Source organism: Rhineura floridana, chromosome 15 (assembly GCF_030035675.1).
Source record: "Rhineura floridana isolate rRhiFlo1 chromosome 15, rRhiFlo1.hap2, whole genome shotgun sequence".
In the NCBI taxonomy this organism is placed as follows: Eukaryota; Metazoa; Chordata; class Lepidosauria; order Squamata; family Rhineuridae; genus Rhineura; species Rhineura floridana.
In genome coordinates, this window is record NC_084494.1 from 8,615,892 (window position 1) to 8,638,159 (window position 22,268).

At 44.7% G+C, this 22,268-nt stretch overlaps 1 protein-coding gene across 7 annotated transcripts in view; it reads right to left on the minus strand.

Moving 5' to 3' along the window:
- The window catches only part of CSMD2 (CUB and Sushi multiple domains 2), a 769,620-nt gene that overhangs the window by 144,427 nt on the left and 602,925 nt on the right, over nucleotides 1-22,268 (minus strand). For all 7 annotated transcript variants that reach the window (XM_061596306.1, XM_061596301.1, XM_061596302.1 and 4 more), the window contains 2 exons: nucleotides 17,632-17,819; nucleotides 678-872 (listed from right to left, as the gene is read on the minus strand). In XM_061596306.1, coding sequence (XP_061452290.1) covers nucleotides 678-872; nucleotides 17,632-17,819 — 383 coding nt within the window. The remainder of the gene's footprint in view (nucleotides 1-677; nucleotides 873-17,631; nucleotides 17,820-22,268) is intronic.

Here is a 22,268-nt window from a genome sequence, read left to right on the forward strand (position 1 = left end):
AAGTATTCCTCAAAGGAAGAAAGTTTGAGACCCATCTCCATCATCTCAGGGATGCGGGAGAAATTTGATTAAATTCATGTTGAAATTCAAATCTATTAATTTTGCACCTTCTGAAAAAAAATATGAGAAGTGAAACATAGCAACAATAAACTTTCCAGGAGAAGTCCAAGGATGAGAATTCATAAAAAACATCAGAAGAACCTGCTGGATCAGGCCAATGGCCCATCTAGTCCAGCATCCTGTTCTCACAGTGGCCAACCAGATGCCTACAGAAAAGCTTACAGGCAGGACCTGAGTGCAAGAGCACTCTCCCCTCCTGCGGTTTCCATCAACTGCTGTTCAGAAGCAGGCTGCCTCTGGCAGTGGAGAGCACCTTAATGCTCTTAATGAGATCTGTTTGATCTCAAAAGCTGATGCAAGGAATTTCTTGAACTATGAGAGTTGTTGAGCTACGGAGCCTGAAATGTAAGGAAGTCTATCATGGGGTGGGGTGTGCCTGGACACTAACATCTTGAACTGTTCTGTTCCAGTCGCTTCGTGATTTTGGATCTGTACCAGTACAACAGTTATGCTGCTCATTTTGAAGCCACCCTGGGCAGCTTTGGGAGCAAGGGCAGGATACAAATTTAATAAAATAAATAAACAGACAGAAGTCCGCCGCCTCCTGCCCCACTTACCTGTGCAGGTAGGTCGCTGTTTGTTCCACACAGGTTTTCCATCTCCTCCCATGATGCATGTCAAGGTAGACACCCCATCAATCACGTAGCCACTGTCGCAATAGTAGGTGATAGTTGATCCCAGTTTCAACTCACTGCCAGCTCGGGTGCCGTTCTTAATCAAGCCGGGATCGAAGCAGGATTCTCGGGGGTTTTCTGCAACACGAAATTGCCAGGATGTTAATTGTTTATTGCTAGTGACCAGCCCTACTTTGTTATGCTGAGTACCCAAGTGCTAAAGGAGCCTCTTGGGAAACGAATGCAGATTGGTTAGGGGAAAGAGACTTCTGGGGGGCTGTCAGATTTGGAGTGAAAGAAGCACATACAGAAAGCTAGAAAGGTTGTTAGAGGTATGATAAGTTGCTCCCAGAGAAGGCAGCCAGAAATGCCTTAATTACTGTGTAAACTATTGTTGCTGGACTTGATACGGATGCATCTGAATGTACTTACATGCCATCATGTCTTTCATATGTACTTACATGCCATCATATTTATGTGTTTAAAAATGCATGCCATCATATTTATGTGTTTAAAAATGCATGCATTTTCTGTTTAAATCTGTATTTTTAAGGCTGAAATTCTTACATGCCATCATATTTATGTGTTATAAAATGCATGCCATCATATTTATGTGTTAAAAATGCATGAATTATCCATTTAAATCTGTATTTTTAAGGCTGAAATTCTTACATGCCATCATATTTAAAAATGCATGAATTTTCCATTTAAATCTGTATTTTTAAGGCTGAAATTCTTACATGCCATCATATTTATGTGTTAAAAAATGCATGAATTTTCTGTTTAAATCTGTATTTTTAAGGCTGAAATTCTTACATGCCATCATATTTATGTGTTAAAAAATGCATGAATTTTCCATTTAAATCTGTATTTTTAAGGCCGAAATTCTTACATACCACCATATTTATGCATTAAAAATGCATGAATTTTCCGTTTAAATCTGTATTTTTAAGGCTGAAATTCTATACACATTGGCCTGGGATTTACACTGAACTCAGTGGGGCTTTCCCCTGAGTAGACATGTGTAGGACTGCATTGCCAATGCATTTTCTCCCGAAATACATTTTTGCTACATTTTTGGAGCTGAAAACTGTGTCAGAACATTTGGGGAGCACAGGAGCTGGTGGGTAGCGAAGTTTTAATCCACACATTAGTTTGGAAGATGCAAATCTGCTCAGTCCATGTCAGAATTCACAGAAGGTCGAATTCCTCAAACATCCTTACTTCTGAGCCATGGCTCTTCCTCATAATTTACTTTCTTAGCTAGATGTATAACACATCTCAGATTATTGCAGGATGAGCTCCAGACGGCTGTATCAACAATGTGTTTTTCCCTCTCCCTCTGATCCTTATAACTTATAAAGAGTTTTTTTAAAAGGCTGTGGCCTTTTACACCAAGGGTGGCTAGCCTTTGGCCTTTCAGATGTTGCTGGACTCCCATCACCCCTACCTTTTGGTTATGCTGGTCGGGGCTGATGGAAGCTGGAATCCAATAACATCTAGAGGATCACAAGTCCACCCTCCCCCACTTTACACACTTAACTGGAATTAAGCCCTCATAAATTAAATGAGGCATGCTTCTGAGTAGACTCCATAGGACTGAAGTACAGGTCTCAATTTATACGTATAAAGAATTCAGAAAAGAACTGAATCTGGCGCAAAAAAAAAAGTGTACCTCCTTTCTCTATTTTCCCCTCATCTCCTTCTGATTTTTGTATGCATGAAATATAATTAGGGGTTTGATTAATCCAGAGCTTTTGTCATTTAAAAATTGCTCATTAAAAGCCCAGGGTTTTTTATCGTATTTTACTTTAATTGTGAACAGCATGGCCCAGGAACAATCAGCAAATGTGCCTTGGAATTAGATTGCAGTGGTTCTTAACACACACACACACGCAATAACTCACCCCACCCTCCCTTTTTTCTTCCTTAAAAGCTCAAAACGTTATATCCTATTGAAAAGGGACTGCCTTCGAGTCGATCCCGACTTATGGCAACCCTACAAATAGGGTTTTCACGGTAAGCAGTATTCAGAGGGGGTTTCCCATTGCCTTCCTCTGAGGCTGAGAGGCAGTGACTGGCCCAAGGTCACCCAGTGAGCTTCATGGCTGTGTGGGGATTCGAATCCTGGTCTCCCAGGTCATAGTCCAGCACCTTAAACACTACACCACACTGGCTCTCTATATCCTCTTAGAGGTCTCTCACTAGCTGCAAAAAAAGGTCACTTAATGCATTGTTAAATTATTTGCCAGTTGCTTCTGCCCTGCTGGCCATGCTCATCCTGCTATTCAGATGGGTTTGGATTATTTACAGTCTGAACTGAGTTACCAATCATCGCAAACAGAAAGTATCTTCCTCAAATGGGACACCAGGTTTCCTCTTAAGCAGAGTTTCCTCAAGCTTTTCTGAACACCTCAACTTGCTGAGCTCATTTCCCACAATTGTCCCAAGCTTGATATGAACAGACCCTTGCACACAGTCATGCTCATTCAAAACCTGCTTCATGCAAGGACCTAGGTAGCAATAGAGTGGCATGAGCCTCACAGTTCTGATAGGGTCTGGACTGGGGTGGAAGTGTTTGACAGATGAGGAGGAGGAGGCAAAGGGAAAAAGTGAGCTGGAGCCAGCTGGGAGGGAGGATGAGGATCCAGCCCCACTGACTCAGAATGTAAGGGATGGGGTGTCCCTGCCCTGCCCTACAGCAGGATGCATCACAGGGTACCAAGGAAGTATTTGATTGCAGGGGCAGAAAGACAGGAAGAGAAACCTGGGGAGGGCACTGTTCTATCACCAAGACCTTAAAGCTATCTCCATCGACGCAAATAGTTGCAGCCCCCTTGCAGGAGCACCTGCCTCCAAGCACAATTTTCCCATGCAGCACAAGAGTCCCAAGAGTGAGCTCGCCTTGCTCTTTTAAAGTTGGGTAGGAAGGGCCCACAGATTTGTTGAGACATCTTTGTTGCTACCTTCCAGTCTTGTACTCCCGACCCCGCTTCTAGACTTTTGATTTGTGACCTGTGTAATCTGAAGCTACCACTGAACCTGTATTGAGCTTCTTGAATAAATCTCTCTCTGTTACTTAATAACATAATAATGTAATAATATAATTAATAATGTAAGGACAGAATATGGAGAAACCAACTGGTTCTCAATAGGAAAGGGTGTGAGACAGGGGTGTATTTTATCACCCTATTTGTTTAATCTATAAGCAGAACATATCATACGGAAAGTGCGATTGGACCAAGACGGAGGTGTGAAAATTGGAGGGAGAAATATCAATAATTTAAGATATGCAGACAATACCATACTACTAGCAGAAACCAGTAATGATTTAAAATGAATGCTGATGAAAGTTAAAAAGGAAAGCACAAAAGCAGGACTACAGCTGAACGTCAAGAAGACTAAAGTAATGACAACAGAAGATTTATGTAACTTAAACGTTGACAACGAGGACATTAAACTTGTCAAGGATTATCAATAGCTTGGCAAAGTCATTAACCAAAATGGAGACAATAGTCAAGAAAAAAAAGTCTAGAACTGGGGAGGGCAGCTATGAGAAAACTAGAAAAGGTCCTCAAATGCAAAGATGTATCACTGAGCACTAAAGTCAGGATCATTCAGACCATAGTATTCCCAATCTCTATCTATGGTTGTGAAAGTTGGACAGTGAAAAAAGCGGATAAGAGAAAAATCAACTCATTTGAAACGTGGTGTTGGAGGAGAGCTTTGCGGATACCATGGACTGCGAAAAAGACAAATAATTGGGTGTTAGAACAAATTAAACCAGAACTATCATTAGAAGCTAAACTGATGAAACTGAGGTTACCATGCTTTGGATACATAATGAGAAGACAGAATTCACTAGAAAAGATAATAATGCTGGGAAAACCAGAAGGGAGTAGAAAAAGAGGAAGGCCAAACAAGAGATGGATTGATTCCATAAAGGAAGCCACAGACCTGAACTTACAAGATCTGAACAGGGTGGTTCATGACAGATGCTCTTGGAGGTTGCTGATTCATAGGGTCGCCATAAGTCGTGATTGACTTGAAGGCACATAACAACAACAACTGTTACTTAATAGAAAAGCTTGTCGTGGTGTTTTGGGATGGAGCCAGGACATATAGGAAGCTGCTTTATGCCAAGTCTGACATTCCTTCTAGCTTAGTATTGCCTACGCTGACTGACAGCGACTTTCCAGGGTTTCAGACAGACGTCTTTCCTAGCCTGCCCTACCTAGAGATGCCCAAGACTTAAAACCGTAAGAAGAGCCTTGCTGCTGGATCAGGAGAAAGGTGCATCTAGTCCAGCATCCTGTTCTCTCAGTGGCCTAATGGACGCATGTGGGAAGCTCGCATGAAGGACCTCAGTGCAGCAGCACTCTCTCCACCGGTGATTCCCAGCAATAAGTATTCAGAGGCATATTGCCTGATAGTGGATGGAGGCCGGCACTCACTCGTGGCCGAGTAAGATTGTCTTCCAAGATAATTTGGTTGGAAGACGCCTGTGCGTGAATTTGTTTTATGTGGGGAGATCAGCGCACGACAATCAACACACAATCTTGACAGAAAAAGGCTTTGATCCAATGGCATGGATACCACAACGATTGGAAGTCTTTTATCTGCTGCAGCCTTCATCCGCCTTCACAGCCGTTGTAACGTACACATTGTTATCCTCCGCCTGTTCTGCCATTGAGGACATTCTTGGATCGTTCTTTGTCTGGTTCCTCTCCCTCGACCTTACCACCATGGGTGACCCTGCTGAGAGCACATGACTCCCGACGGCATCGCTCACAGGGTTCAGTGGAACACACAAGCCCACTCACTACTACAAGGTGACATCCAGCGAGGGGCATAGTGGAGGTAGAACACAATCAGCATAGCTAGTGGCCATGGACTGAACCAGAGACCTTTTGCGTGCAAACCAGGTGCTCTACCCTTGAGCTACAAGCCTTCGCAGAATACCGCAGCCCATCAGAACATCTCTCACCAGTATTTAAAGAGCTTCACTGGCTTCTAAACAATCCAGGATGCTTTTGACCTGTTAAGCCTTTGTAATTTTATTTTGTCATTTTATTTCGGTCAAAGACCAGCAAATATAAAATAGAAAGCATCAGAAATGCAGTGTACAGAAGGCAGAAGCAGACTAAACCCCCCTGCAGTACTATAAATAATATATACACACATCAAGATAAAAAAATCATAATAAACATTAAAATGATTACATTGTCATCTATCTCTGACAAGGAATAGAGGCTGCACAGAAGCTAGCCACCCTGGTTATGACCTGTGGGTTCTGATCAGCCAGCAGATAATGTAAGTAAAATGCATCTGAGTCCCTTGGGATTTTTTGTAGAATTGGAGTGATAAAAATATATTGAAGGTCACGATAGAAAGGGCAATATAATAATATATGCCCTACTGTCTCCACCTCCCCCACAGCGCAAAGGCATACACGCTCAAAGTAGGGAATCCTCATGAATCTTCATTCCATAAGTGCAGAAGGTAACACATTAAAATTAGCTAACATAAATGTTTTTCTATATTTGGGGATGGTCAATATGGCTTGAGACCAGGATATCAAAAGCAGCATCGGCTTCAATATGAAGCTGCCCATTCACTGATATATGCTTCTGAAACTCTGCTCTCTGTGTGCTACTGTCTTCAGAGGGGAGGTGGACAGTGACCACAAACAGAGTCTTCTCAGTGTTGGCACCTTGGTTGTGGAATTCTGTTCCCAGGGACACTTGAGGAGGGACTATAGTTCAGTGGTAAAGTGCATGGTTTGCTTTCAGAAGGTCACAGGTTTAAAGCTTGCCCTCTCCTGTTCAAAGGATCAGGTAGCTCTTGATGGGAAGGACATTTTTCTGCTCAAGATTCTGGAGAGCCACCACTAGTCAGAACAGTTCATGCTGGGCTAAGTAGACAAATAGCTTTGAGCTGATAAAAGGGGAAGAGATAATGGGTTGTATTCAACTAAGTCTTACTCAGAGTAGGCCCACTAAAATTAATAGACACCAATGCACCTTAAGCACAGGGGCATCACACTCACAGAAGACTACTGGAGATGTAAACAGAGATGCAAGCAGACCTAACTCATCTACTATGGTACTGCCTGGAAATCAAACTCTTCTGGAAGGAAGCAAAGGCTAGAATTAACTTAGTTCTGGACAAATCCCTGTTAATAGGAGTCATCAACATAATAATTGGCTACATACCTTCCAGGCGGGGATTATGACAAGGAGAGGAAGGATGATTCCACTGAGTCAGGCTGGCAGCAAAACAAATAATCCTTCAGCACTGGAAACCCTGGGCCACTCCAAAGCACAGAAAACTGGATACCGCTGCTAACAGCCCATGAGAAAATCCTGCTCTATGGAAAAGTCAAGCTACCAAGAAATTTGGAGTGCATTTTTGGAACTCTTCACCAAGTAATACCCACAACCAGAAGAAGTTGGAGGCACAATGCAGAGATGGAAACGTCCCCAATTTAACAGATGTTAATCTGGGATCCCAGCAGAGCGCTAACCCTCATTTATTTTAACCCTTATCTGAGTGTGCAAACCTCATCACTGCACACACCACCAAACAACTGAAAATCAGAACTGAAAATGCTGTAACTGTGAAAAGAAAGGAAAAAGGGTGTGAAAGGGAGGGAGAAGAGCTGGGAGGGGAGCAGGGAGAATAAAGGACTGTTCTGTTTTACTATAGTTATGTGAAAACTCTAATAAACTATAGATAAAAAAATCAGCCATGTTCATTGACTTCAATGGATGTACTCTGAGTAAGCCTAGCACTGATACAACCCAATGTTATTGTGCTAAGATTTTAATGAATGATTTCCTTGCCTTTGTTGTCCTGCAGTTTTTAACCCTTTTATCACTGCTTAACTGTTCTGATCACACACACAGAGCTTACCACCAAAGTAGGCTTCTAAGCAGTTTATAAGTATAAAAAACCCATTACACAATTGCTTTAACTATCTCTGACTCTTTTGAAAACTATGGACAAGTGAACTAGGAGCAACAATCAGTAGTTGCTTCCAAGCTTCCTCCTTCTGAAATTACATTGGTGTGAGGCAGCAAGTGAGGGTGCATCCCCTCTCCGCAACTCAGTGGGAATCGGACAGGGGCTGCATTCAGACAGCACTTTATTCCATTTTCCCAATGTTTCTTTACCTGAGAATGTTTGCATTTTACGCAAGCTTTCATATGATGTAAAAGCCACTTCTGGAAATCTAGTGGGATTTAGTGGAAGTTTAGCATTCATTGCTTTGTGAATTGCTTCCAGAAAAAAAATCCATTTGCAACCCCATTAACCCAGAAAATCACAGAAGTTTTGGGCAGTAATTTCCTCCCAGTTTTTCTGGATCATGCCACCACCATTCAAGTGACAAAATTTGGGGCAGTTTGCTGGCATACAGTTCTTTCCCACTATTTTCATGGGGGAGCAGATGCATGCATGTGCATTGTGTGTGACATGTTTGATGACATTCACTGTTGTGCCACACCACACACACACAGGTGTGAATGAAATTTAGCATGGTTTATGGCAGCATATTGATCAAAAAGGTCTATAATCAGAGGGCATTCCATCTACCCAAGTCTTGGCTGCAGGAGGAGGAAGGCTTTATAGGACCCCACCTCAGGATCCTATAAGGTGTCCACAAAGGAGAGCCCATCCCACATACTGAGAATTATTGCTCTTGATTAGGGATGGAGAATCTATGGCTCCCTCCAGATGCTGTTGGAGTATAATGTCCATCCTACCTGACCAACAGCCAAGCTGGCAGGGCCTGATGGGAGCTGGAGTCCAGCAACATCTAGAGGGTTCCAGGAGAGCCACTCTTGCTCTAGAGGGAAAGCTTCCGTAGCAAATTAGTTATTCCTAGCTGTGGTGTCTGCCCCTTCCACATGAGACCAGTAAGGTCACGGACATATGAGAAGCATTTCTGTCTCAGGGTGACACTGGCTCAGTTCCTGAAGTAGTCATGTTGAAGGCTCCTTCCATGTGGCCTGGATCTCCCAACTTTGCTGGAACAGAGTGGGAGGCTCACATGTGCCGCATCAGCTCCTGTGCCTGAATGAAAACATCAGGAGGAATCCTAGAATGCTTCTGTATAGCATGAGAGAGGAACCGCCCCCCTCTAATAAAGCCTGTGACCGGTGGTGGCTGGTGCCCATTGGGACTGGTAGGGTGGAAAGCAGAGAGCCCAAAGACTAGGTGGAGCCAATTAAGGGTAGAGACACACTCATTGTTTTGCCAGTTCCAGTGTGTCTCCACCACTCTCTTCTGAAAATGGGGGCACATGACACTAGTCACACCCCGCCCCTTTTTACTGTAACACCTTGTGGGAGCAGCTTCAGTGCATTTTTTTTAGAATTGCGCTTCAAAGAGATTTTGCAGCTGATTGGCAGATCAATCTGTTGCCCTTCCAGGTGTGGCTAACGGAAACTTTCTGCTGTAGGCGACTTCTGTCCCTCACGGTCCTCCCCGCTGAGTTGTACAAGGGGCAACTCTGAGTCTGGGGAGGAGGAAGCTGACAGCCAGGGCCACCCTCCGGACAGGAATCAAGTAAGAAGGCAGGCAGATGGGGGCTGGCCGAGGGCAGGCTGGGGTTGGTGGGACGGTGCCTGGTTTGCCCTTCTAGACCAGCCTCCTCTGCCTATGACACAAAGAGGTTGCCCTGAGAAGGGTAGGCAGCAAAAGCCACCTGCAAGTCATGAAGAATAAAACATGTGGCCTTCCTTGTTTGCAGCATTGAATATTTCCCCCTTTCATTTTAGTTCAAAACCTTCATCCCTACAGGCTCCCTGTAACCATTCTGTCCTCCCCTCTCTCTCCCTCCCTTGTTAGTTTGAAGATCCGGGTTTCCTTTCATGTATGAAGCAGAAGCAGCTACAGCTTGACACTCAGCTTCCCAAACAGCTGTCAGGCATCTGAGCTCTGGATCTCCGGCTCTGTGCTCCCTTTGAGAAACAAGATAAAAATAAAAATCTTGTCGCACCACGAAGTGTTTTGCTGCTGGGGAAAGAGGTGTGAAAGGGGGCTGCTCCTTGACCAACGGCCCTTTCCCCTTGGCTTTTCTACAAGGATGTTTTCCCTCTTTATTTTCCTTCCTTCTTCAATGAAGAGATGCATTTTCGGGAAAACTCCTGGACCAATGCGCTGATCAGAAATGCAATTACTTTTCAGATTTTGCACTTCTCTGAATTTTGAGATAGTTTCTGGCTCAAAAATGTGTAAAATGTTGGAATTATTATTATTATTATTATTATTATTATTATTATTATTATTATTATTATTTAATAGTAGTAGCAGCAGCAGCAGCAGCATTTGCCATACACATCTCAATGCGATGTACAAAATGAAATAAAAACAGCTAAAATACAGTTTTAAACAATACAGAATAGCATCCGATTTAACAAAAAAACCCTAGTAGAAACCTGTGGCAGAAGCTTATTCATCCAGCTGGGAAGGCTTGTTGGAAGAAAAATGTCTCCAATTGTTTCCAGGAAGTGCAGAGAGTGGACACTTGTCATATCTCAAGAGGGATGCTGCATCACGGAACGGGGGCAGCCGCACTCAAAGCCCTGCTCCGAGTTACCGCGGAGGAGATCACTAACATATTTTTAGAAATGTGTACACTGAGATAAGATGCATGTTTAAATGTGTATTTTGTGATTAAAAATCATACTTTAGTACTATTTAAATATGAAATTCAGATTAAAACGAAATTGCAGTTTGAGATGGTATGAGGATTGGATGGATTTATAAATAAGCAGACGTTGGAACTGACACAGACAGGAAATGGACTAATTCAGTTATTTCTGCTTCAACCATCTCAAAGTCACAGCAGTGGAGGTCAGCCAACACTTTCTGCCACAACTCCTCAAGTGACAGCAGCAGCACATCTGAAGGGTTCTCCTCAGGCAAAACACCTGAGGAAAGGAGGTGCAATAAGACTAGCAAAGTTTCTTGCAAGAGGGGCCCCCACGCCCCTAATTTTATCTTAATTAACTACTTCTTCAATCCAACAGAACTGGGCAGGAAATGTTGCATTACCAGTTCAACCCATTTGCCTTGCGGGGGGGGAGGACACTGCAGGGGCAAAAAGTGAAGGGGGAGAGGGGAGCCTGCCCCTGTAGAACAGTTGGTTCCCCTTTCCCCACCCTCATAGGAACAGTCCTGATAACGAGTCAGATCACGGGTCCATCTAGCTCAGTATTGTCTATACTGACTGGCAGCAGCTCTCCAGGGTTTCAGATGGGAGGGGATTGAACCGGGGACTTCTGGCATGCAAGGCAGGTGTTCTGCCACTGAGCCACAGCTCTTCTACCTTAGGGGGTTTGGAGCAGGTCACCTGGCACTGGGGATGGAAGGATCAGTTTATTTTGGTTCTCTCAGTTTCTCATTTTAGCAATCTTCATTCAGTTCTTCACATGTCTGCAGCAATTTGCATCCCCCCCCTTTTTAATCCTCATGAAAGGTCTTTGACACTTTAGTGCAAATCTCTCCTAATAAACACATTTTTGTGTGCAGTTTTGACTAAGTTACACATTGTCGCAAGCAGCTTCTCCTAACACATTTTGGTATGTTATCTTCACTAATATATTCATCTTTATATAGACTTTCCCCTAATATATGCATTTTTGTAAATATTGGTTGATTGGGGAACTGCATCACACACTTCAGAGAAGTGCAAATTTTGAAAGCTGGCTGTGTTTTGGTTCTCATATTGTTTTGGAAAGTGCAGATTTGATAGATTTGGCTTGAAATGCAAACTGAATTAAATTCCCCACCTGGCGTGTTCAGCTCTGTCCTCCACATCCCCTTGCCAATACTCCTTGCCCCTCGCCCCCCAGTAAATGCTACCTGAAGCAGCTGCCTCACTCTCCCTAATGCCAAAAATATGTATATTGGGAGAACTCTGCACTAAAATGCTGTTGACTTTTACTGAGGATTTTAAAAAACAATAATTTGGAAAAGGATGCAGAAATGTGCAGAACAGAACTTGAGGCTGTAAGCACACTAGCTGCCTACAGCAAAGCGTTTCCATCAGCCACACCTGTAGGGCAACGGGGTTGATCTGCCAATCAGTTGTAAAATCTGTTTCAAGCTGAATTTAAATACACTCAAGCTGATCCCGCCAGGTTTTACTGTAAAAAGGGGTGGGGTTTGATGAGCCTCATGTGTCCCCTTTTTAAAGAAAGAAAGGTGGAGATTCACTGGAACCAGCAGAACATTAAGTGCATCTTGACCCTAAGACTGAACAAATGAAAAAGTGAGAAAAACGGAAATTGACAGGTCTGTCCCCACTTCCGTACCATATTCATATCATATATAGAGAGGGGAAATAGACAGAAATGGCAGAATTAAAGCCAAAGCAACAGTCATCCATTCCCAAGACTGTCCCCCACCTCCTACCAGTGTGAAAGTTGGTGCTTTAGGAGCTATTACGCACTGAACCAGTTGAATTTGAAGAGTTGATGTTGTTTGAAATTCACCCAGCATATTGGAACTCTCTGCAAGAATGCTGATTTCAGCTTCAAAAGCGGTTACAATCTGGGTTTTGGAAGGAAGGTTGCTGACAGTAGCCTTTGTGCGTTCCTCTGAATGCAGCGGCAGCTGGTTGCTCCATGTCAGTGGGGCAGTGCAATCCACTCCGGGCTTTAGTTTGAACTTTCAAGGAGCTGCCCAGGGCATCACCTTGGACATGGAGCCACCAGCTGCCACTGTCTGGATGCCACTGGAGAAATGCTCTCAAACCCTTGCAGTAACGTAGAGCATTCTCACAAGGCCAATGCCCAGAAAGATGCCATTTTGCAGAACAGGGAGACACAGCTCTAACTTTGCACTTGAAATCTGCAGCAACAATCAGTCCCACAAAGGCGTGGGCAAATCGGTCCATTTCGGTTTCTGTCAGTTCCTTATTTTTCCAATCTTAAATTTAGCTCTCCACATTAATTTCTGCTTTTTTTAAAAAAAAAAAGTCCTCATGAAAATTCATCAGCATTTTAGTGCCAATTCAGATACGTTTGTATGCAATTTTGTCTGACATACACATTTTTGCAAAACGATTTCCTGTAGTTTGCTGCATGCTTGTATGTTATGTCCATTACTATATGCATTTTTAATGCACACCTTACCCCAGTATATGCATTTTTTGTACAAATTACTTGGCAGTAGAACCGCACTGCAAAATTCGGAGAAGTGCAAATTTTAAAGAAAGACTGTTTCAGTTCATGTATTGTTTCAGAAAGGGCAGATTAGGTCAGTTCATCATTAAATGTGAACTGAATCAAATTTCCCTCCCCGCATCTCTAGCCCAACTCAAGTCCTTTTCTCGCAAATACACTCTGCCTTTCCTACTCTTTGCTTCCCTCGTTTACTCCGGTTCCCGGGAGTTCAGTTTTCCGCAGCATCTCAAACTCACACTCGGCGGCTTCCTTTTCAAGCGTGGGGAACCTAATGAGCAAAGTGAAAACCTCATTCTTGGTTCCTGGCAGTACAGCTCTGTGGGCAGTGAAACGGCATGATTAACTCCAGAGGTGTGTTTAGGAGAGCGACAGGAAGAAAGGGAGAATTTCCTCACCACCACGGTAACTCACACAGCAGAGCTGACTTAATCAGGCCACCCTTCATGAAACGTGGTGCAGCTGAGAAAAGGTGGGCACATCTGATGCCACAGCCTTTCGCTCTTAAAGGGAAATGCTAAGGTTTTAACTGTCTTGATGTGAATAATTGACCATTGGTGGTTTTGGTTGTTGTTTTTTAACTATGTTATTGCTAGGCATAAAGATATGGGGTCTTGGGGTGGGAAAGGGATTTCCTTGCTGGATTTAAACGGGTTACTAACCTAGGGCTTGCTGACAGATTGGTTTATCCTGAGATAACACCCTTGAACTCACGCAAACCTCAGAATTATGTTCAAGGGGCAAAACAGAGGTTGATGTGAGTTAAAAGAGAGTCACTGACACTTGATATGATTGGCGGTAGAGGGTGGGCAGGGTCTTTTGCTTTCACCCTGGAATATGTTATTGTGTGAACAATGCCATCTCTGCTGGGTGGAGTTCACAGTTCCATACAGGACGTATTTAAACTGGTTTAAGTCCGGCAAGTTTAGCAACCTTCTCTTCTCCCCTGGTGAAACCTGAGCAGCATGACTGGTGTGTGTGTGTTGACAGTGAGATTCTTTGGCAGACAATTATTAGCCTCCTTATCAACCTACAGTTCTCACCATCCTTGGGAGAAGCCGTGATAGCTGACTGGCAATTCTGAGATTCAGAACAGATAAATGGAAGCACGTCTTCACACAGTGCATGTTTAAACTATGGGATTCATTGACACAAGATATGGCTATAGACATCAACCTATAGATGATGTTAAAAGGGGTGCAATCTCAACAGGAAGGAGGGGACTCCAACCCTCCCTGCCTCCAAGGTACACACCTAAGAAACTGCTTAACTGAGCAGGTAGGGTTTACACCAATTAACCAACTGGGCTGCTTCTCGTCCTGTAAGTTTCAGAGGGCAACCCCTGCTGGAGCTGTCCAAGATGAAAGCACCTCGGGCAGCTCCTTGAAAGTCTGAACTAAAACCCGGAGTGGATTCCACTGCCCCACTGACATGGAGCCACTAGCCGCCACTGACCCCTGCCAAGGTCTCAACTGTTAGGACACAGCTGAAGAACCAGCTCCTCTTTCACCTCAAGGGAGTGAGTGGTGACAGGTTTCTCTGGAGGTATGGGGCACCTGCAGTCTCCATCCTCTCAAGCCCACTTCTTGGCATTTCTCAGGTAGCTCCAAATCGTGTTTCTCTTGGAGGAGGGTCAGTGGGACTTTCCAGGATGCTACCAGTGCCGCTGAGGAATTGGTTCTGCAGCAGTGGATGCCCTTTCAGATGGGGAAATGTCATGCTCTGGGGGATGCCCTCAGGGGATAGGGTCCCAGTTACAGAAAATATAAGCCTTTCATCAAACTATTCACCAACGAGGGCGGAGTTGCAGATGCAGCACAGTCCAAACAAACCAAGGTCAAACACAGAGAATCAGCTTAGGTCCAAATGTGACTCATAGACAAAGTCAGGCAACAGTCAGAGGATAATATCACAGGGAATTCAGACAAGGTGCAACATGGCAAGGTAGGGAGGCTAGAACCAGGAACTAGGAGCCAAGGAACAAGGACCCAGAAAGCTGTGCCATCCATCTTCCACCTGGACCTGAAGCTTCCGGTGCTGGTGCTTATGAGGACAGAGGGTGAGGGGAGACATTCCACCTCCTCTGACTGTTTCAGAGATTCCTCATCAGGTGTCAACCCAGAGAGCCCCTCAATGGGATCCTCACCATTGGATTCAGTGGTCCCTGCCTGCTTCTCAAGGTCCTCGACCTGTGGGGCGTCCGCATAGTTCTCTGATAACTCCATGACTGGTAGCAGGTGAGGTCTAGGCATGACAGGAAAGCAGCTGACAGTGGCCCCATATGCCTGAAGAGATTGGAGACATACAGGACCTTGCAGGGAGTTCTCTATTCCCCTTCACTGGCCACCTCCTTTTTCCATGGCCACCCTGGCCAGCCACGGCCACGCGTGTGCTCTTCAGCGAGAGCTTCCTGGGTGAGCCCGTGCAGCGCAGGGTTTCCCTCCGATTGAGCCCCCCGAGCGCCTTTTCTGCCACCCCACCCTCAGCATCGCTTACCCAGACTACAGCCTCTCCCCACATGCATCATTCCCTGTGGTTTAGATTGGGCAGAGGACGGGTAGCCAGCCTCCCACAGGTTTGTGCCGAGGGCAACTGGTGGACACCGTCCTCTTGTGGGGCTTCTGGTGTGGGAGGGAGGCAAAAGCTTGGTCCCCTATAACCCATGGCAATCTCTCACAAACTGATCAGACAAATTCAGTCTTATCGATGGCAACAGGATTAAAAAAAGGCTAGATATTACCTCTGGGATCAGGGGCAGGATCAGCATAGGAACTTACCTTCTACTGAGTCAGACCATTGGTCCATCTAGCTGAGTACTGTATACCCTGACAGCAGCTCTCCATTATTTCAGGTAGGGTGCTCTCCCAGCCCAACTTGCACATGCCGGGGATTGCACCTGGGACCTTCTGCACTCAAAGCACATGCTCTGTCACTGAGCTATAGTTCTACGGCATGCTTCCGAGTACCAATGCCTGGGAGAAACGAGTACCGCTTGTGGGCTTCCCATCCGCCAGCTGGGCTCTGCTTAGGTTCCCGCTTGGCTCTCAGTCTTGTTGGCACACACCGCCTGATTTCGCTATTAGAGGGGGGTGATGGGGCTCAGGCGAGACTTGAAACAGGGACTTTCAAGGTTACAGACCAACCCTCCCACCATTGCACTGTATTAATTCTCAAATGTAACTAACTGTACCATACAGAGGTCTGACGCTGGAGCAAAGTTCCTTGTTATTTCCCCCCCCCCTTTGAACAAGTTGGAGTCGAGAGGAAGAGAGAGATAAGGCTGAGAATCAAAATCCGTTTTTTAAAAAACCTGACATCAGTGCATTCCGTGTTGAGTCAGGAGAGGCTCCCCCCCTCCGCTCACCACCACCTCTTTCCCTCTGGAGAGAGCTAACAGCCTGGGCACGGTGAGCAAATCTTTAATCCTGCTGCAACGCGCACAGAGAGCTGGACCTGGTTAACCCTCCAGCGCTCTTAAGTGCTCTGGACCCCAGGAGCCGAGAGGAAGTGGAAAAGGCATGCTCTGCTCTTTGAAGGGCAACAAAGTCGAGATGGGATTATTCAAATACGGAGCAGAAACGGAAGAGGAGAGAAGATGGAATACATGACATCTGCACAATTCCCCTCCACATTCTGCAGATGTTCTTCACCCTGCATCCACTTGGGAGATGATGCTTCTTTTAAAAATAAAATAAAACAAAATAAATTGCTCCCTCGCCTCCTATACGGGTTTGACGCTTAGCTAAACTGCGGCAGGTTTATACATGAAAGTGAGCAGCATTTAGCATTTAAAAGAAAAAAAATCTGCTCATGGAGCTGCAATCATTTTTTAAACCTAGTTTTGCAATTCTGAGGGCCTTCCTTCTAAATGTGTATGACAGCGTCATTATATGACGGTCAGAGGCCTGCAGCTTCGCCTTGGCGGTAAATCCCAAGACTCCCTTATCTCTCCCCCGGTATCTACTAATAATCTACTTAGCAGATTCTAGGAGATGTGGGGGAGAGCATGGGCCCATGAGATGTGGTAGAACACCTGCTTTCCACACAGAAGGTCCCAGGTTCAATCTCCAGCATCTCCAGGTAGGGCTGGGAAAGAATTCTGCCAGTGCCGTTTGCACCTTCTCTAGCTACTGACGTCAAGGAGCCTGAGCCCCAGAGCACATGTCTAAGTCTGGATTTGAGCACAACTTTGACACTCAGTCTGAAGTCGGGGGTTGGACTTGATGGCCTTCTAGGCCCCTTCCAACTCTACTATTCTATGATTCTATTCTATCATTCTAAGAGCTTGTGGCTTAGTGGTAAAGCATCTGCTTTGCACGGAGAAGGCCCCAGGTTCAGTCTCCAATGGCATCTCCAGGCAGGGCTGGGATTGTCCCCTGCCTGAAACCCCAGAGCTGCTGTCAGTCAGTGCAGACAATACTGAACTGGATGGATCAGTGATCTGACTCGGAACAAGGCAGCTTCCTATGCTCTCTGCCCAGTCCCTTCCCTCAGCCATGATGCAAGCTCACTCCCACCTCAGTCTCTCCCGTGTCCTTGACTCTTTCCCTGTCCATCCCCACTTCACTGCCACAATGGGAAAATCATGTAGAGGTCCGCTGTCCTACTGAATTAAATGTGGCCAAGGGCCTGTAGCAAAAGACAGGGTAGAAAAGAAATTTGGTAGAGATGGTAACAACATACATGGTCTCTTTGACACACACCTGTGTAATGGATCACAAAGCCTGTGTTGCTGACCGAAGCGTCACTCCGGAAGGCCAGGAAGAGGTTGTTGCTTCTGCTTTCGATCCTCTCTGGTAATTGCGTGTCATAGAAACTCCCAATCAAGGGACTAAGCGAGTTGGGCCCATCGTAGATGTGCAAGAAATCGTACCCTGGTTCCAGATTGAAGCTGAGGAAGAAGGGGTGGGAGAACCTGTTAGATTTACTGCCAGTATCGCCACCATCACATATATTTCTTAATAAGTTGCCCCTTTATATATAGTGTTTTGCAAAACATATACAAACACTCAAAGTGACTTACAAAGAGACAAACTAAATGCATAAGACAGAATTACAAATGATAATCTAAAATAGGGTTGGGAAATCTTTTTCTACCTGAGGGCTGCATTCTCTCAGAGGCAACCTTTTTTTTGGGGGGGGGGCTGCCATGTGATTCTTATCTTTGTACAGTAGGCTGCATTTCAGCCATGCAGAAGACATTTACACAAGCACACAGTAGCAGCTGGTGGCTCCATGTCAGTGGGGCAGTGGAATCTGCTCCGGGTTTTAGTCTGCACTTTCAAGGAGCTGTCCAAGGTGCTTCAGCACTAGCCACCACTGCACGACCGTGCACGCACACGCGTGCGCACACACATGAGTATCTCTCCATCATTCATCCAGGCCAAGAGGGACTAGCACAGTTCAAGGACATGTCCCAGCCAGCCAAAATCACTCAGGAGGGCCCAAAGCAACAGCAATGTAGGGTGTGGCTTGGAAAGAGTACCAAAGTCCAGACAGAACAAACTGGAGGGCTGCATTTGGACCCTGGGCCTAAAGTCACCCACCTCTGATCTAAAACATTCAGAAAGAAGCCAAGAATAAAATATCGACTCCAAAATAGGATGAAAAAAGAAAACTAAAGATGAAACTTAATTTCAGTTTTGCTTAAAACAGCATAAAACCCAAATATACCAGTGGATTTGTCAGATTAAAACATCATCACGGCAATTAACTGGAATTGTTTTTGCTTGGATTCTCAAGGCTGCCAGAGTGTAAAAAGAAACCCGTCCGGGTCACGTAAGTCTCTGTGTCAGATAAGAGGTTACTTTTTAAAAACAGAGCTTAGGTTCAAGTGGATTAAAACAGCACAGTGTGTGGCTCAAAATATACAGAGCAGAATAGCATGTAAAGCAGAAGGTCTTCCAACTCAGAAGCTCCGGAAATAGAAATTTACTGTGCCAATGGAATCTGATCATATCTGCCATCGATCATGGCAACTGGGATGGTTTGAAAGCGAAGAGCCATGAAGGCTTGTTGGAGCTTGCGGAAAGGAACAGTAGCCAGCTAGGAGGTTCTATTACGATCAGATTTCCGATACTAGTTGGAAAAAAAATGATTTGCCCTTCTGGTCAGATGTTTTGATTTAAAAAATGCACCCTAAGAATTTAATACCAGCTTGAGGAAGAACCTGAATGGAACAGAGTTAGAATCCACTATCATTAGTCCTCTGTCTCAGGTGAAGTATGTGTGTGTATGAGTGAGTGAGTGTGTGCAACCAGGATGATCAGAGGACTGGAAACAAAGTCATTTATTTATTTATTTATATACCACTACTTCGTTAAAAACACCAAAGTGACTGAAAGAAGAAGAGAAGACCTTGGGGGAGATATGACAGCACTCCTGAAGTACTTGAAAGGTTGCCACACTGAGGAGGGCCAGGATCTCTTCTCGATCGTCCCAGAGTGCAGGACATGGAATAATGGGCTCAAGTTGCAGGAAGCCAGATTTTTGACTGAACTTCAGGAAAAAAACTGTTAGAGTGGTACGACAATGGAACCAATTACTTAGGGAGGTAGTGGGCTCTCCAACACTGGAGGCCTTCAAGCAGCAGCTGGACAGCCACCTGCTGGGTATGCTTTAAGTTGGATTCCTGCATTGAGCAGGGGATTGGTCTCGATGGCCTTATAGGCTTCTTCCAAATCTACGATTCTATGATTCTGAAGGAAACAGAACTGCATCCCCTGACCTGTATCTTGATGTCATGCACCCATGTGACTCTTCTCCCCTGAGGTCAGCAAGTTCAGTAAAAGTCTGAAGGGGGAGCCAGCTGTCCTTGCAAAGGTACCTCCATAGAACATGGAGCTTTAATAGCACAGGCTCTCAGTCATGTGAAGGGGCCTGCATGAGTACAGCCACCTCTCTTCTCAGACCTTCACCCAATACACAGAAGTCAAAGAGGTGGAGCCAGGAAGGCATGGAATGTGTGTGGGGGTTAAGCCACCCACAAAGCTTCATTCCCCTTCATTCATGTGCTGGCCAAGGCATGAAGAGGGCTAACTTTAAAGCAATAACATATTGATTCAAAATAAAAGCAGATAAAACAAAGCATAAGCAGCAAAAAGCAAAATAAAAGCAACATAAAGCATACAGCAAAATATAAGGAATGTCTTATATGTTTTTACTTGTTTTAAATATGTTTTATTTTAATTGGATTGTTTTTATCACTTTGATGTTTTCTGCCCTGGGCTCCATTGGGAGGAAGAGAGGGATATGAATTTAATAAATAATAACAAATGCAAAAAAAAAAAAAAGAGGGGGGATTAAACAAATGTGCTATCCAGCAGTTCAGAATCCTTGCAGAAAAAGAGTTGCAACCTGCAGGCAGAAAAGGCAGTGGATCAGATATGGGGGACCTTTGGCATTCCAGATGTTGCTGAACTACAACTTCCATCAGCCCCAGCAAGCATGGTCAATGGCCAGGCATGACGGGAGTTGTAGTTCAGCAACATCTGGAGGGCCAAAGGTTCCCCACATCTGTAATAGATAATGTATGTCCTGGGATCCATACAGTGGCTACTACTGCAAAGCAGGATTTAATCCACCTCCCCTACCCCAACTGATCTCACTTCAGTAAATGAGGTGGCAAAGAGAGAGATGGAGCAAGATAGCATTGTTAGGGCCTTAATGAATGAATTGGGGTAGCACAAGCTGGATTTTCAACATTGGCTAATGCATTCATCACACTGGCATCTGCTTAATAAATATTGCAAGGAAAAGCAAAGGTTTTCTGTATAAGGCTTTTAAAGTTCTTACAATCTTTTGGTTATCTCCCCCATTTCCAAGTTTGTGATTGCCAAAACTGAACTGAAAAGTTAGACCGAGGAACGTTTTCACCCCAAAAGATTTATCACTGTTGACAAAACAAAATCTGCACCCTGACAATGAGGAATGTTTTCACCCAGAAAGATTTATCATTGTTGAAAAAATCTTCACCCTGACAAAAGTACAATTAAAATCTGACCAATACTACAAAAGCTCTTGGCTTGATCTCAGAACATTCCCCAATAAGGCGGCTTTCAGTTAGTTGAGGTTCCAGCAAATGTCCTCGACCGTTTTTTGATGCTTGCTACAAAAACATCTCATATGCTCAAAGGCATTCAGTCTGCAGCGTTGGTGTTAGAGAGGACATCCCTCTTTTTTTCATTTCAATGTTCCATAAAAACACCTGATCCCCCGCTTCACTTTATTTTTCAATTCTGCTCAGATTTGCAAAAAACAAATTTGTAATTTTTTATGGTAAGTTGGGGAGAAGTCAATGACTGAGAATATCATGTTCATTGCTCTTGTAGATGAGAGCCAATCTAGAAATGCATGTGTCTGATTGTTGTAAGGATGGGTGTTATTTTAATGACTCGCACCCTTTTACAATAAATGCCAACCATTCGTTATTAGGCTAAGGTGAAAGAAGACATTCATTATGCAGTCGCTTTTGGAACTGGCTCATGCAGTTTTCAATTTGTGCCTTTTCCTCCCATCACAGGCAAGAGATGTGCATGAGCGCATAGATTAAGACAGCCACACAAAATTGCATCCTGTTGCAAGCACACCATCACATCCCGATTTCTTTACATCTGGTGTGTTACCCAATGTACACATGCACATCTGAAAAAGAAAAGATACATACTAGAAAATGTGTCAAACTTCACTTGCAGGAAACAGAAAAGCAGATCACTAAAGCGCTGGTGCTGCTCCATAAATCAGTATTAGGTAATTCAGAACCCTAACATCTAGGGAGAAATGTCAGTGGGAAGAATGTTGTGATCTTCCTTCAGTTTCAACTTAGATGGCAATACTTAAATATACTAAAACCTCATTTAGAAGTCATTAATGCAGTGCCCAGGTAACGTCTTCTGAGAGAATGAGAGCCTCTTGTCACCAATCTGATGGCCATTCTTCCTTAAAGCAAGGAAGTTACTTTAAAGTTCCCTGCAAGGAAGAACCCTGGACAGCTCCTTGGTAGTTCAGACTAAAACCTGGAGCAGATTCCACTGTGTTGTGACCCAGGTGAAGGGAGTTAGATCAGGGAGGGGAGTCAGATGAGGACGAGACTCCTTGGGGAGCTGAAGGAAGGGAGACGAGCGGGAAGGGTTCTGGCAGCTCCCAAACTCCCCTGCCTGGCACTTCCACCAAGGAAGCTCCTCCCTGTCTGCGAGTCCAATGCCCAAAAGTTGGGAAGCGACTCTCTACCCGTGCCATCTACTCCCAGGCAGGAATCCTCACCAGGCACTTCAAACACTTCCCAGCCAATCAGCATCCCACTTCCAGAGACTGCGCTGTCACCTAGCAAAGCCCTGCTGTC